Below are 13,811 nucleotides of genomic sequence, written 5' to 3'. Positions count from 1 at the left end.
CTCTGCCATCATCTGCAATGTATGTGATTCACTTTAATCATTTAATAACTCTTCTTTGGTAATTAAAAAAATCTTTAGTTACTTTTCTAAAGATTGACTACAATGTGGTATTTGGTAAGATCCTGGAGTATATATTGACCTCAGGCGGGTGTCTGGTTTTCTGGAACTGGAGGAAGTTAATACATATGATTTTTGGTTTTAATAATCATTTACCATTGTAGTCTGGTTTGTCTGGGTGGTGCATGAGGGGCTAGAGGGCCCGAAGGGAACTATCTTTGGCTTCATAATAAGCAGTACAGTATTTTGGAAACACATTTTTGTTACTGGCTTGATTAAGTCTTCTGACAGACTAATCCACCGGTTGAGGGTATATGCCCTGTATTCTGTCAGTCTGACCTGCGATTGGTGTTCTTAGCTGCGTTCCATAGCAGGCAGTGTGACAATAATTACTTAGACACGTGCATGTGCTATACATATTTCTTAATTACACTGCTAACTGTGTATTGCTAATGTGTGGCCACACAAATTTACCAAGGGGGAGGGAGGAGATAGAGAACACACCTCCAGTTTGGGTGGGACTGTTCCCACTAACTTTATAGTAGTGAGACATCTTCCCCTCTGGCTTTTTCTCCAAAAGGCAATTTGACAGATGTTCAGATACTTGCCTTTTTTTTTTTTTTTTTTAACTATTTTTAGAAGGGTGGCAAAACCAGAAACAACCTGAACCCACCCAGCATCGACCCACAGACTTGGAATATACTGTTCTTGTCTCCGATAGAGACTGCCTCTTTTGCAATTATAAGAGGATGGGAATTTTGGGACTCTGCCATCAATCAGTTCAACTTCCTAAGCATACTCATTGCATGTCAGAAAATCTGAGAAAGAGAAGGAACCAAGAATGGGAAACTAATTTCCTTTGCAGCCTCCGTGGAGAAAAAAGAATCTGGTAAAACTTGCATGCCATTTCCATGAATTCTCTTAAGACAGGGGTGGGCAAACTTTTTGGCCTGAGGGCCACATCGGGGTTCTGAAATTGTATGGAGGGCCGGGTAGGGAAGGCTGTGCCTCCCCAAACAGCCTGGCCCCCACCGCCTATCCGCCCCCTCACTGCCCCCCTCAGAACCTCTGACCCATTCAACCCCCCCTTCTCCTTGTCCCCTGCCCCTTATCCAACCGCCTCGCTCCCCACCCCCTTACCATGCCACTCAGAGTAGCAGGACTGACAGCCGCACGGCCCGGCCGAAGCCCGCCACAGCGCCGCGCTGCCCAGCAGGAGCTCGCAGCCCCGCCGCCCAGAGCGCTGGTTGCGTGGCAAGCTGAGGCTGCGGTGGAGGGGAAGGGGGCTAGCCTCCCAGGCCAGGAGCTCAAGGGCCGGGCAGGACAGTCCCACGCCGTAGTTTGCCCACCTCTGTCTTAAGACAACAGAAAACTCTTTTTTTCCCCCTTTTAAAAACCCAGACAATCAATTTTGACACATCGTCGGAGATTGAAATCCACTCTGTTTTTAACTCTTCTCAGCGTGGGTGACTAGCTCTGAGCTCTGCTACAAGAATAAATCCCTGCACCTAGAACAATGAACCAAAAGAATAAAGGGGAAATTGGAGGGAGAACAAAAGAGTTTCACTGTAGTCGAATATGTACAGAGAATGGGCCAAAATCTACAGTGACTTACATTCCCTATCGCTTTCAGCAGGATTGTAGAGCATATGAATCTGCACCATCCACAGAGAGCTGATTTACTGCTCTTCTGTTCTGCAATAGACAGGTTTTTTCCATATGTCAGTTGAGAACAGCCATTGATTCAAGGCCTCATGCAGCTTTGCAAGGTAATGCTCTCTGACCAGTATCAAGGTGCAAGTCACTTATGCCCTCACTTACAGTTGAGAAGGCCTAACTGTAGAAGCGATGCCAGAGCTGTCAGAATCATGAACAGCAGCAGTCCTCCTCTTCGCCCTAGAAACCCAACGACTGGGCACATAGCCAGGCAGGATGCCAGAGCAATCCCTGCCATGGTATAGTAGTCTGCATAGAAATTGTGGGTGATGGTCATCTTCGCTTCATGACCCATCATGCTTTTTGCAAAGCAGTGATGTATTCCAAACCCGGTCAGCCTAAGGGAGACAGAAAGTGACAATGGGAGACGACTTCTGAACAGGCAAGCAAATATTGCAATGCAACAAGGAGCTGGAAAGAAAAGGAAAAACTTTGAGGCAGAGACTTCTCTTACTAAGCGCATACAACACATAGCCCACCTAGCTACTTTGAGGCCTCAAGGTTCTACTGTAATACAAATAAACAATGATCAAAAATTGATCAAACCAAAAGACTTGTGATCAACTGACCTGATTCTAATAGGTGCTAAGCAACAGCAGTTCCCAAATCAAGCCATGTGAGATTACATTTTTATTATGTGATTGGAAGCAACCTTCAGATTAATTTAATAGACTTCAGTTACTATCTAACATCTGGCCTTTAGAACGAGTACTGCTGTGATCAGTTTTATGAAGAAGGGCTCTATGGTTGGGCTGCAAGGAAGCATAATACGAAACAGATCACACCATAGATAGTAACCTCAATCCCCAAGGTAGTGCTGCTGGCAAAATAACTTTTAAAATGAATATTTAAAGTGACAGACTGAACCTGTATTTAATTTGTTACTATGATGGTTATGAAACAGAAAATCTATGGCTTGAATTGTGATTCATGCCATACTTCAGCATTACTTTCCTCCACTTATTTTTCCATGAAAACAGGTTCCTCTATCGACCATTTCTCCTGTTTCAAATATTTATTAACAAAATAAATGGTGGGTACGGTGAGATTCATATGGATAGTGCCAGATCTTAGTGCAATGTAAAATCATTTCATGTGCGGACAGAGCTACTGGTGTATTTTAGTGCTATCAGTACCTCCTCAGGCAGCGCGACACCTCTCTCAGAAAAGGGCCTCATATCTGTGGCAAATTCTGTAGCATTTAGGTAATGTGACCTGCTACATTAACTAAGGAGTAGACTAAGTATTGCCAAATTCATTCCACATGTGCATCATTAAGCCACATTTGGGCCTAAGTCTCCAGAATGAATGGCTAGTATGTTACATCAGTACACCATCTATCAGGATTTTCCTTAATTTCAGGAATTTGAAACGATTTTTATGGAAAGCTTTTTGTTTTTTTTAAATAAACAAATGGTGGGGATTTATAACAGCTAAGTGAATGACAGCTCTGTGCATAGCAGACCAGTCAGTGAAAGCCAAGATAGAATTGTGCACCTTTTGGAACTGCAAAATTGATATACTTTACATTGACAGAATGCACTACAGGACACGTAGTTGTTTATTCTTGTACAAAATTTCATTTGCTTTCAGAATCTACAGAAAAATCTGTACAGAATTTATTTTCTGTCTTAACTCTGGTGCTTGATATCTTACAAACACTATTTAATATACAACTAGACAACCCTAATATATTACACAAATATATCCATGTGATAAACTGAAGACCCATGAGATAAATTAATGCATTATACAATTTATTACCTGTGCTCTTCCCTTTAATCCACATCCCTGGGATTTATTCTAACATCCTAAAATTCTGAGGAGATTCAAACAGTTGCCTTTTATTTTTGAAATAAATCAATGTGCCCTGAAAAAATTTCCTTTTTCTCCCCTGAAATGTTTTACTTTTCCCAAAATTCACAACTGCCTGAATCTCAGGACAGACTACATGATGCAAAAGGAATAATAATAATAATGAAAAATAGGCTCTTCTTTCCCTAAAATAAACTTGAGATCTGCCTGACCAACACAAATTTGATTCAGACTCTTCAAAGAATGCAGAACTTCTCCACTGACAATGGCCAAAAATCATCCTTTGTGTTGTTTTTATTCTGGTCTTCGGAATTTCCAAACAAGTATAATTAAAAGTGGGGTGGGCGAAGGGGGAATTCATACAATGTTCATAAATCCACTTAAGTTACTGTAGCTATAAACTCAGTCTAGCAGCAAAAAAATTGCTCCAAAATGCATGAGGCCATCGCAGTGGTTATTAAAAGCCCACCACTTCTTTCACCAACTGACACTGTAAATTAAGGCGCTGATCCGGCAACTGATTCAGCACAGACAGATCCTTAGAATCAATGGGCCTCACCCAGGCAGGATCAGTTGATCCAATGCTGCAATTCATAATCATATGGGTCACTGTAACTTCTCATGAGAATGAAGATTACAGGTTGGAGCCCTAAAATCAAGTGGAAATTCCAACTATGGGCAGGGAACTTATATTTCTACACATAATTTTTCTAGGGCAATTTCTGGTCTTACTACCACCACCCCATCCCAATTTAAAAATCACACAGGTGATCCAAATGGGCACTTTATATACCTGACATACTAGGAAACACCACGATGGCTACCCCTTCACTTTCTCCTGTTCCCTTCCCCACCCTCAAAAGTAGTCAGGGTCATTTTGAAATAGATTTCAAGCCCATACATTTACTTTTATTTCATACGTGAGACGCTCTCTCAGTTTTGTGTGATCCTGCAAACACTTAAGCACATGCTTAACTTCGCTCATGTAGATGTTTGCCAGACTGAGGCCTTAAAATGTAGGTGTCACACTACTGTGTTTGAGAAAGTACACTTTCCCTGTATACCCCTTTAATGATTTGGAGGAACTGAAGCCCTTTTTGTCCAGTTTTCAGGACATCATGGTCAGCTACTATACAGGCCACAGCTTAGTATTTATTGCCAGGCAACTTCTTCCCTTGCCAAATAAATCCATTAAATTTTAGAAAATATTAAACAGATTGTAGATAAATTTATGCAAACAGTTTTATAATTGTGCAATTGATTACATTCAAATCAACAATATGTGCTTATTTCCTCCTTTCCCTGCTGCTTTATTTGAAATAAAGATGAAATAAAGATAAGATGGTAATATCCTTGGACTTTTCACCTCACTTGCTCCCTTCTACCTCCCAGATAATTTAAGACATGCAACTGAAACTGGTAGTCATTAATTTTAATCCAGGATAATGGAAATCTACAGCTTGACCTCTCACTTGAGAGAAATTTTCAACAAGACCCAACAAGAAACTACTGAACCTTTTGGTTTAAATTTAAAAAGGACACCATCGAATACACCAAAGACATTAACCAGTTCGGACTGATCTGCTTCCTTGACATTATCCATTGGAAGTACAAGGTGAGATTTTCAAAAGTACATCGACACTGTTTTAAACCCTGTGGCAGAGTCTCAGAGCCCAGGTGTACAGCTACGGTGCTGAAAACTGCAGTGCAGACATTGCAGCTTGGGCTGGAGCTCAGCCTCAAAAGCCCACCCTGCACCTTGTGTTTCAGAGCCTGAGCTACAGCTGAGTCTAAACATCTACACAGTTGTTTTTAGCGCTGTAGCATGAGCCTCAGTCTGTAGACGCAGGGCCTGAGACTCGCTACCATGATTTTAAAACTCTGTGTAGATGTACCCTAAGTGACTTAGGAGCACAGGTCCTGTTAAAACTGGGAGGAGAGAGTGGAATTCATGTGAAAGTCAGTGCAACTTGTGCTCTTGTCATTCAGAAAATCCTACCCAGAGTAGCAAGTTTTTGCAAGACAGAGATATACAGTTGGTCACTGACACAACAATGCACTTGCACAGCTACCATTCCCAAGAAAGCACCTTATGCTTTTTGCTCCACAGCTTAAAATGTCAGATGACTACTTCCTTAAGCTTCTACACGAGATCACTCTTCTGGTACAGCTCACTCTTCTTATCAAAGATCAGCTATCTAAGACATTGGGTTAAGGGTCCTGTAATGGGGCAGAAGAGTCTCTATATTTCCATCACCGTCCACATCTACTTTCAGTTTACCAACAGAAAAAACATTCAACATACTTGACAGGAATATGTTGGACTTACGAGTTCACACACAATACTACAATGTTTTTCCACAGGTTCCTGGTTCCCACCACTTTAACAATGCAGACCTTCTTGGGCCTCCTGGTAAGCTCCTTCTCCAGCTCTGAAACAAAACAGAAGGTCATGTAGTGAGGGAGCAGAGTAGCCAGTGGATTTCAGATTTTATTCTGGATGTTCTGGGAAGAGAGCCAGCAGGGTTCTCCTTCCCTCCTGCCTCAGAGCTCTGAGGAGGCCACACCACGCTACACACACACACACACACACACACACACACTCCTTGTTTCTCTCTTATCCTTCTATGTGTTGTTGATCCTCTCTGCAGTCTTGGAGGGCTGCATGTGGCTCCCTGCAGATTCCAATGCTACTCGCAATTTTAAAAATATATGTAAAACAAAAATTGGGGAGTTAGGGATGGAATGTAGATGGATGGTCTTTGAGAGATGTCAAGTTGCCTGATACACCAGCAGATGTTCCGGTGTACTTTAGTCCTAATCAGTAACATACTCTGCTAGTGATATGCCTCTCACAGACAGGGTCCTCACATGTGTGACAAAATTGATAGCATTTCTGTAATATGGATCTGTGCTATCTAAGGAGTGGACTGGAGACCATACACTTCCTTGTCTTTGCCATTTTGTAGTGGAATACAGACAACCCTTAGAGAATAGGTATTTGCACAAAAACAGTCTATGAATGGTACAAAACAGAATGAAGAGCACTGTATTACCCAAACATCTAATCCCGAGATTAATTTAGCTGCTACATAAACATATTAGATCATATTTTCCAAGATATTGGAACGGTTACAAATGATTCCAAGGATAAATGCCCAGTAAAAACTTAAGCAGCTGTGGCTAGAAACGTCACAACAGTTCTACATTCCAGCAGTACAAACTGTACCTGCCTCAACACTTCTAGATTAATAGATTCAAAAGCCAGAAAAAATATTGTGATCATCCAGTCTGAGGCCATTGAACTTCCCCAAAATAAATCCTAGAGCAGTTCTTTTAGAAACACATCCAATCTTGGTGTAAAAATTGCCAGAGATGGAGAATCCACCACAACCTACAGTAAATTGTTCCAATGGTTAATTACCTTCACTGGTAAATATTTACACCTTATTTCCAGTCTGAATTTGTTTAGCTTCAGCTTCCAACCACTGGATCATACTATATCTTTTTCTACTAGACTGAAGAGCCTGTTATCAAATATTTGTTCCCCCTGTAGGTACTAATAATGGAGTCACTCTTTAACCTTCTCTTTGTTAAGATAAACTGACTGAGCTCCTTGAATCTCTCATTATAAGGCACGTTTTCTAACCCTTTAATCATTCTTGTCACTCTTTTCTGAACCCTTTCCAATTTATCAACATCCTTCTTGATTTGTGGACATCAGAACTCAACACAGTATTTCAGCAGCAGTCCCACCAGCGCCAAATAGAGAGGTAAAATAACCTCTCTACTCCTACTCAAGATTCCCCTGTTTATGCATTCAAAAAGCCATCCAAAAAGTCTTGGACCAGTCACAATATATACTGACTGCTTATGAGACTGCAACATAGCCTCCCTCAGTAGTTTGCATCAGCTCACTTCATACATACATTAACAGTCTGGCTGTCTCTAGTACCTCTATCTTTCCCAACCTTTTAATGGGATACAGGATAAAAGAAGATGAATGAAAACCACTGGTGAAGTAAAGAAAGTGAAGGGAATGGGGTGGGGGAGAGGGGTGAAGTGCTGCTTTCAGATGAAACTAATTTGAGCCCATTATTACCAACCCAAAATTTATAATGCTTTTGCCTACCTCTTCCCTTCTGCCTTGTGACAAAGAGAATGAAGCAAAGCTCATCAACCAAAGCCCCGCAAAAGGACATTCAAAACCACCTCTAGTCCATGGGCATGGTTTGATTCTAGAGCCCTGGAGGGGAATATGCGTATCTTACACTTTCAAATGTTAGTAGCAATAACATTTAAACACTTTCACAGCTCTTTTCATCATCAAAGTATTTTACAGAGAAGTAATCCTCACAACACCCATTTTGCAGGAGGGAGACCTGAGGCACGGAGAGGGGAAGTAACCTGCTCACCGCCAGTCAGTCAGTCAGCGGCAGAGATAGGATTAGAACTTAGACTCCCTACCCTGTATTCATTTTATTAGCCCATGATGCCCACCTGTAGTAAATTACATTTTTTAAAATCAACATTAAAGAACATTAAGGTTCCCAACACACCTTAGGAAGTGCCAGAGTAAAGGTTTCACTTGCAACCTTAATTCAGTCTCCTTGTGTGTATGCATTACGATACAGTCTTTAATCACATGCTATTTTTTCCACAAGACTCCCTCTTTATGCAGTGAATGGGGAGTTATTTAATATTTCTTTTTATCCTCCTTGTTCAATGTGTGGCCTTAGGCCTTATTTCATGCACACCAGCCAAACCCTGTACTGAATACAAAATTATTAGTTTCCTTGTGAGCAGTTCTACGGTGCTCTCACTGGAGCATCTGAACTCTTCACAAAGATCAATGAAGTTATCTTTACAACTTTTCAGTGAGCCTAGGGGTATTACCACCCTCATTTTATGGATGGGAAACTGAAGCACAGAGTTTTAGGCTGAAATTGTCAAAGATATCCACCATTTTTGGTGCCCCACTGGAATAAATGAAGGCCTTGACTTTTCAGAGTACTTAGCATTATATAGAACATTACATGTTCAAATCACAGCTCCCGTTAACTTAAGCTACAGCCGATAATGCTCAGCTCATCTGTAAATCAGACGCCAGGGAATCAAGCCAGGCACCCAGAAAATGAGGAACACACAATTAATGGCCACCCGTGAAAAGTTTGGTTTAAGTGACTTGCCCAGCATCACAGAGGAACTCTGTGGCAGAGACAGGGAAAGAATCCAATGCTCCTGGGCAGCATTCAGCTGCCTTAACCATGACACTGTTCTTTCTCTGCCTGCAATCCTCTGTATCATTCACTACACACCTTCCAACTTCTGCAACAAATGAGGTAGAGATCCTACAGACAACAGCTTCATTCCACGACCATCATCCATCCTGTGCACTGACTGAGGCAGGGGTCCTGTGGAGAAAATAGTGTGTGATCATGTAATTAAAGATTGTTTCATGCGCATACACACAAGGAGACCAAATTAGAGCTGCACAGGCAATCTATTCCTAACTTCTGAGTGCTTGACTTTGCATGCTTATTTTAATGTTGGGTTTTTTTAAAATGTAGCTTCCTACTTAAAACACACACACAGAGAGAGCTGAAAAACAATCAAATAGCACATATGGAACTATACTGATATACAGCATTTGTCATCATTCTATCACCATAGTAATACATCTGAATGGGCTAAGGAATGCATATTATTTCAGAAGCAATTCTGCTCCTGTGATTTAGAAATAGGCTGCAAATTTCACCTTTTTTTCTGAGTCACATGGAACTCCCTGCAAGTTCTCATTTCTAATTGGATTACTCACTCTCTGCTGACTGCCTTTGCAATTCTATCTGCATTTTTTCCCTGTACACTTTAAGTATTCCTTCAACTCTCTTATGTTGATTGGCCATATCTTGGAAATGAACATCTGCCTCCTGAATGTCAAGAGAGGCATTCCAGATTAGATTTTCATTCAGAGATAAGTAAAGAAGGGACTATTTGGTTGTTCAGTCTGGTCAAATAGTTATTTTTCATCAAGGAATTTACAAAAAACAATGGAACATGCACAAAGGCAGGTTTTCATGGAAGCATCAGGTCTGAAACTAAGACAATTACCAGTATAGACTTTCTAGTAGCCCATAGCACGGCATAAACAAAAACAGTGGTGAAATCACCTTTTACTTAACTGTAAATAATTGTCTAGATCCTGACATGGTGTAAATCAGTGCACTTCTCCTGACTGCAGTGGAGTTATGCTGATTTACATGAGCTGAGGATCTGGCTCTTTGTCTCAAGTGTAGAGTGTATCCTATCACCACAATATACAAACTATTTAAAATGGAATACAACCCTTTAATAACGTAGAGGCAGAATGGAGTTTTGTGACTTCAAAATCCCTCAACAAACAGTTCCTCTCCTTCCTCAAGATGATCCGTCATCTATATGCTTCCTTGTGATTTACAGTCTTGTTTGGTTAAAAACAACTTGTCTTTTAGCTACCCTAAAATGCAGGCTGTTTCTATGCCTCACCGAAGGAAACACTTGGATTAGTTCTGGTGGAAGTTTTTCCCATCAAAAAATTACTTCTTTGAATGCAAAATTTTTCCTGTCAACACTGTCACAATATTCCTTTATTTTGAAAAAAGTTACATTTTAACAAACATTTATCAAAAATATTATAAAAATGTTATCGCCATGCTTATTGAGATTTTCTGTTTAAAAACAGGTTTTTAGTAAACAAAAATGTCGACAATGTTTTTTGATAAAAAATTCAATAAAAAGGGTTGATTATGAAGTTTGAAATGAAAAGAACTTAGAAATTTCAAATTCTTTGTGAACTAGTTTTTCATTTTTCAAATCAACTCTAACTAGTATGCTTCAGTTTCTAATTGGTGGTGACAATATGATTTTAAAGGCAAAATATCTTCATGAAACAAACTGTTCCTGGCAAAAATCAAGGTGGCTGTTAAGCAATGAAAAATAAAAATACCAGAAGAGGAGGAGTTTTCTCCTTTATTCTGTCTCTCAGAAAAGTATAGCTTATAATGAACACCACATTACCGCTCTGTGCAAGGCTACTGAGAAGGTTGGAGCAATGCAAATTTGCAGTCATCTAGGAGTCCTCAGATAAGCTTGTTTTTTCTCATTAGTTTGCTTTTTGGTGCAGTTATGGCATTGAGACTGTGCTGGTTTTGTTGGGTAAGGTTGTGCTCCTACTGATAACTTAGGATCAGATGTCTCTGCCAACGTACCTAGACTTTTCAGCTGCTTTTGACGCTGTTGATTATGGCTAAGTCTACACGGGAGCTGGAGGTATAATTTTCAGCTTGGCTACATATACCCACGCTAGCTGTGATTGAGCTAGCATGTTAAAAATAGAAGCATAACCATAACTGTCTGAGTGGTGGAATGGGATAGCCAACTCGAGTTTGAGCCCATCTGAAACCCTAGTTTCATACTTGGGCGGCTAGCCCCTCACTCTGCCGTGGCTACATAGCTTGATCAAAGAATGCAGACGTCTACCCAAGCTGGAAATTATGCCTCCAGCTCCGGTGTAGATGTACCTTATATGAGGTTTTGTTGACCTGACTGCATACCTTTACAGGTGTGGATGGGACTGCTGTTAAATCATTCCATTTATTCCTTCAGAGAGACCCTTTAAGAGTGGTCTTGGGAGGTTGTTCATTCACCCGAGGGGCTCTATTGTGTGAATTTCCAGGGGGTTCCAATTTTTCTTCCCCTTACTTTTTTTCTTCACGTGGTCCATCTTCCCATTGACTCCAGTAAGCTTTGGTTCAGGTGCACACTGAGGCAGTTTGAGTTGCAGTATCACCAGCAAGTGGACAGATGAGAACTTTCACCAGGTAGTGGGAATAACATCAAAAATTTACAAAGGGCTCAGAATCTGTTCACTGTTTGGACTGAAATTCAAGTCCAAGGAGTTTCCCCCTCCACCCAAAAACTGGTTCACCCATTTATAAGCTCAATAATAAAGAATCAGCATTCACCAACTTCCTGAGGGCACGTCTGTGACTAAAGTAGTTGCTGTAATCATCTGTTGTGTCGCACATATTAATTTGATGGGAACATACAAGCAGAATTACAGTGGGTTTTCCAGCTGCAGATTGCTTCACATTTTCATTGCTAGGGATCTACAGAAGCAGTCTATCATTTAGATGTATTGTGTAATTCTGTCACACAGGGCTATGTGAGATAATATGGCGAGTCAGAATAGTGAGAGACAATGGATCCTAGCTAAAGCAAAGCTATGCACTGTATTTTCTGCTGGAAGACACAAGGCTGTTAAAGTAGACTAGTGGACAGCTCTACAATAGGAAAAATGAAAATATGGAATTTCTGCACCAATGTTGAGACGCTGCCCCCGACACCTGTTGTGTACAAATACAAGCTTATCACCCATCCTTCACTCAACACTTAAAACATAAAGCAGAAGCATCTGCTTTCCTCATTTGCTGCCAACTTGCAAGGTATCAGGATGGCCCTTTTGCACTGATGACCAGGTTTTCATTAGTCATTTTTGCCCCAGTGGCAGACACAAACCCTTGACCTTTTCAGCTTCAAGGACACTTGAGCGGATTGTCACAGGGTGGTCAGTCAGCTTCAGTAGAAACGCCCTCACGACGTGAACGCACCGACCCTGTAGGGTAACAGAGGAGAGTATTGTGCCATAGCTGCATATTTTTCCAGACCATATGGCATGCTAACATCATCCTCAATGACTAGAAGAAGGGTGTTATTCTGCCTCTTCCAAACAAGATGATAACGACAATTGTAGCAGCTAGAGGTATTACACTGTTGTTGGTCCCAGGGAATGTCCTTGCTTCTGAGTTTATGTCTCGAATCAGTGATGCACTGTGGGGCAATGGCCAGGATACTCAGTGCAGTTTCAGACCTGGTCCCTCCACTTTCAGCCAGCTCTTCACCCGGAGACAGCTTTTTGAGAAGGTGGCTGAATTTAGTAAGCCAGACACAGCATTTTTTATAGACTTCTGTCGGGTCTTTAAGTCAGTGCATCGAGCAAGTTTGTGGGATGTCATGAGGTGATACGGCATTCCTGGGAAAATACGGTCATTGACAGAGGTGCCCTAGCATGGAACAGAAACCTGTGTTTGCATCAGTGGCAGATACATAGCATGGCTCCGTATTTCCCACAGAAGTTTGGCAAGGCTGCATCCTGTCACCATCATTGCTCAATATTGCCACTGACTGGCTGACGGATAAACTTGATGAGACTCTCTCGGTGGCATCAAGCTGAACGTCAGTTTGTTTTGAGACAGCGAATTACACTAATGACATCTCCTTGCCCAGTCTGGTGAATCACTGCAGCTAAGAGCCATTCTCTTCTGGCAAGAAGCAACACACATTGCTCTGGTTATTAATCCAGAAAAAACTAAGTCCCTGACCATTATCAACAAGCAGCCTCCATTACAGCCAGCTCAGTATTAACACGTCAGGAGTGATATCGAGCAAGTGGCAACTTTCAAATACGTGGGAAGCATCATAGACCGTGCTGGAAGATGTTGGAAAAATACTAATGTTCCTATAGTCGCAGCCACTGCCACGTTCCAGCTCTTTCAGCAGCCTCTGTGGAGACATCGGGACATCTAGGTTACCACAAAGCTGCAGATCTATAAAACCACAATTATACCAACTCAGTTGCATGTCAGTGAAATGTGGGTGCCAAAGAAGACTGAAGAACAACAGACTGACTTTTAAAAAAATGCTTTTGTTGTGCTTGTCACTTGTTGCATAGTAAGAGGCAGGACAAGATCAGCAGTGAAGGTATTTGTAGATGAACTCAGCAACTGCTTCCATCAGCATTGGTTTGTTTTCGGTGGCTTTCTTGGTATGGATGTATTATTAGAACGGAAGACCAGCAAATCACAAAGCATGTTTACCAAGGAATGCTGCTACATGGCTGGCAATCACACGATCACCAAAAGCTCTGGTGGAACAATAAGGTTGCCAATGAACATAAACTGAATATCCAGCCAGATCACCTTTAGAACCTAGCTAGAGATGGAGATGGATGGCTATGGCTCTCTAGGATTTGCCTTGGTGACCGCAATGATTATCTGTTTTTCTCTGCTTACTAACCTGTGTAGTCACAAATCTACAGTTTACATGCAGATCAGATTTTTAATAATTCAAAACCAAGACTTTTCTGACATCCCCCATCACTCTCTTGATTTAACCTCTAACATTAA

The 13,811-nt window shown here is 41.3% G+C and overlaps 1 protein-coding gene across 2 annotated transcripts in view; it reads right to left on the bottom strand.

Annotated features, from left to right (window-relative positions):
* The window catches only part of SLC22A23 (solute carrier family 22 member 23), a 161,805-nt gene that overhangs the window by 15,039 nt on the left and 132,955 nt on the right, over nucleotides 1-13,811 (bottom strand). The window contains exons 6-8 of one of the 2 annotated variants that reach the window (XM_074944930.1): nucleotides 8,907-9,002; nucleotides 5,918-6,020; nucleotides 1,879-2,111 (exon numbers count right to left, since the gene is read on the bottom strand). In XM_074944930.1, coding sequence (XP_074801031.1) covers nucleotides 1,879-2,111; nucleotides 5,918-6,020; nucleotides 8,907-9,002 — 432 coding nt within the window. The remainder of the gene's footprint in view (nucleotides 1-1,878; nucleotides 2,112-5,917; nucleotides 6,021-8,906; nucleotides 9,003-13,811) is intronic. The other variant, XM_074944931.1, reaches the window with a different exon arrangement.

Source organism: Natator depressus, chromosome 2 (assembly GCF_965152275.1).
Source record: "Natator depressus isolate rNatDep1 chromosome 2, rNatDep2.hap1, whole genome shotgun sequence".
In the NCBI taxonomy this organism is placed as follows: domain Eukaryota; kingdom Metazoa; phylum Chordata; order Testudines; family Cheloniidae; genus Natator; species Natator depressus.
Note: the sequence above shows the minus strand (reverse complement) of the source record. Positions and strands in the feature narration are given on the sequence as shown.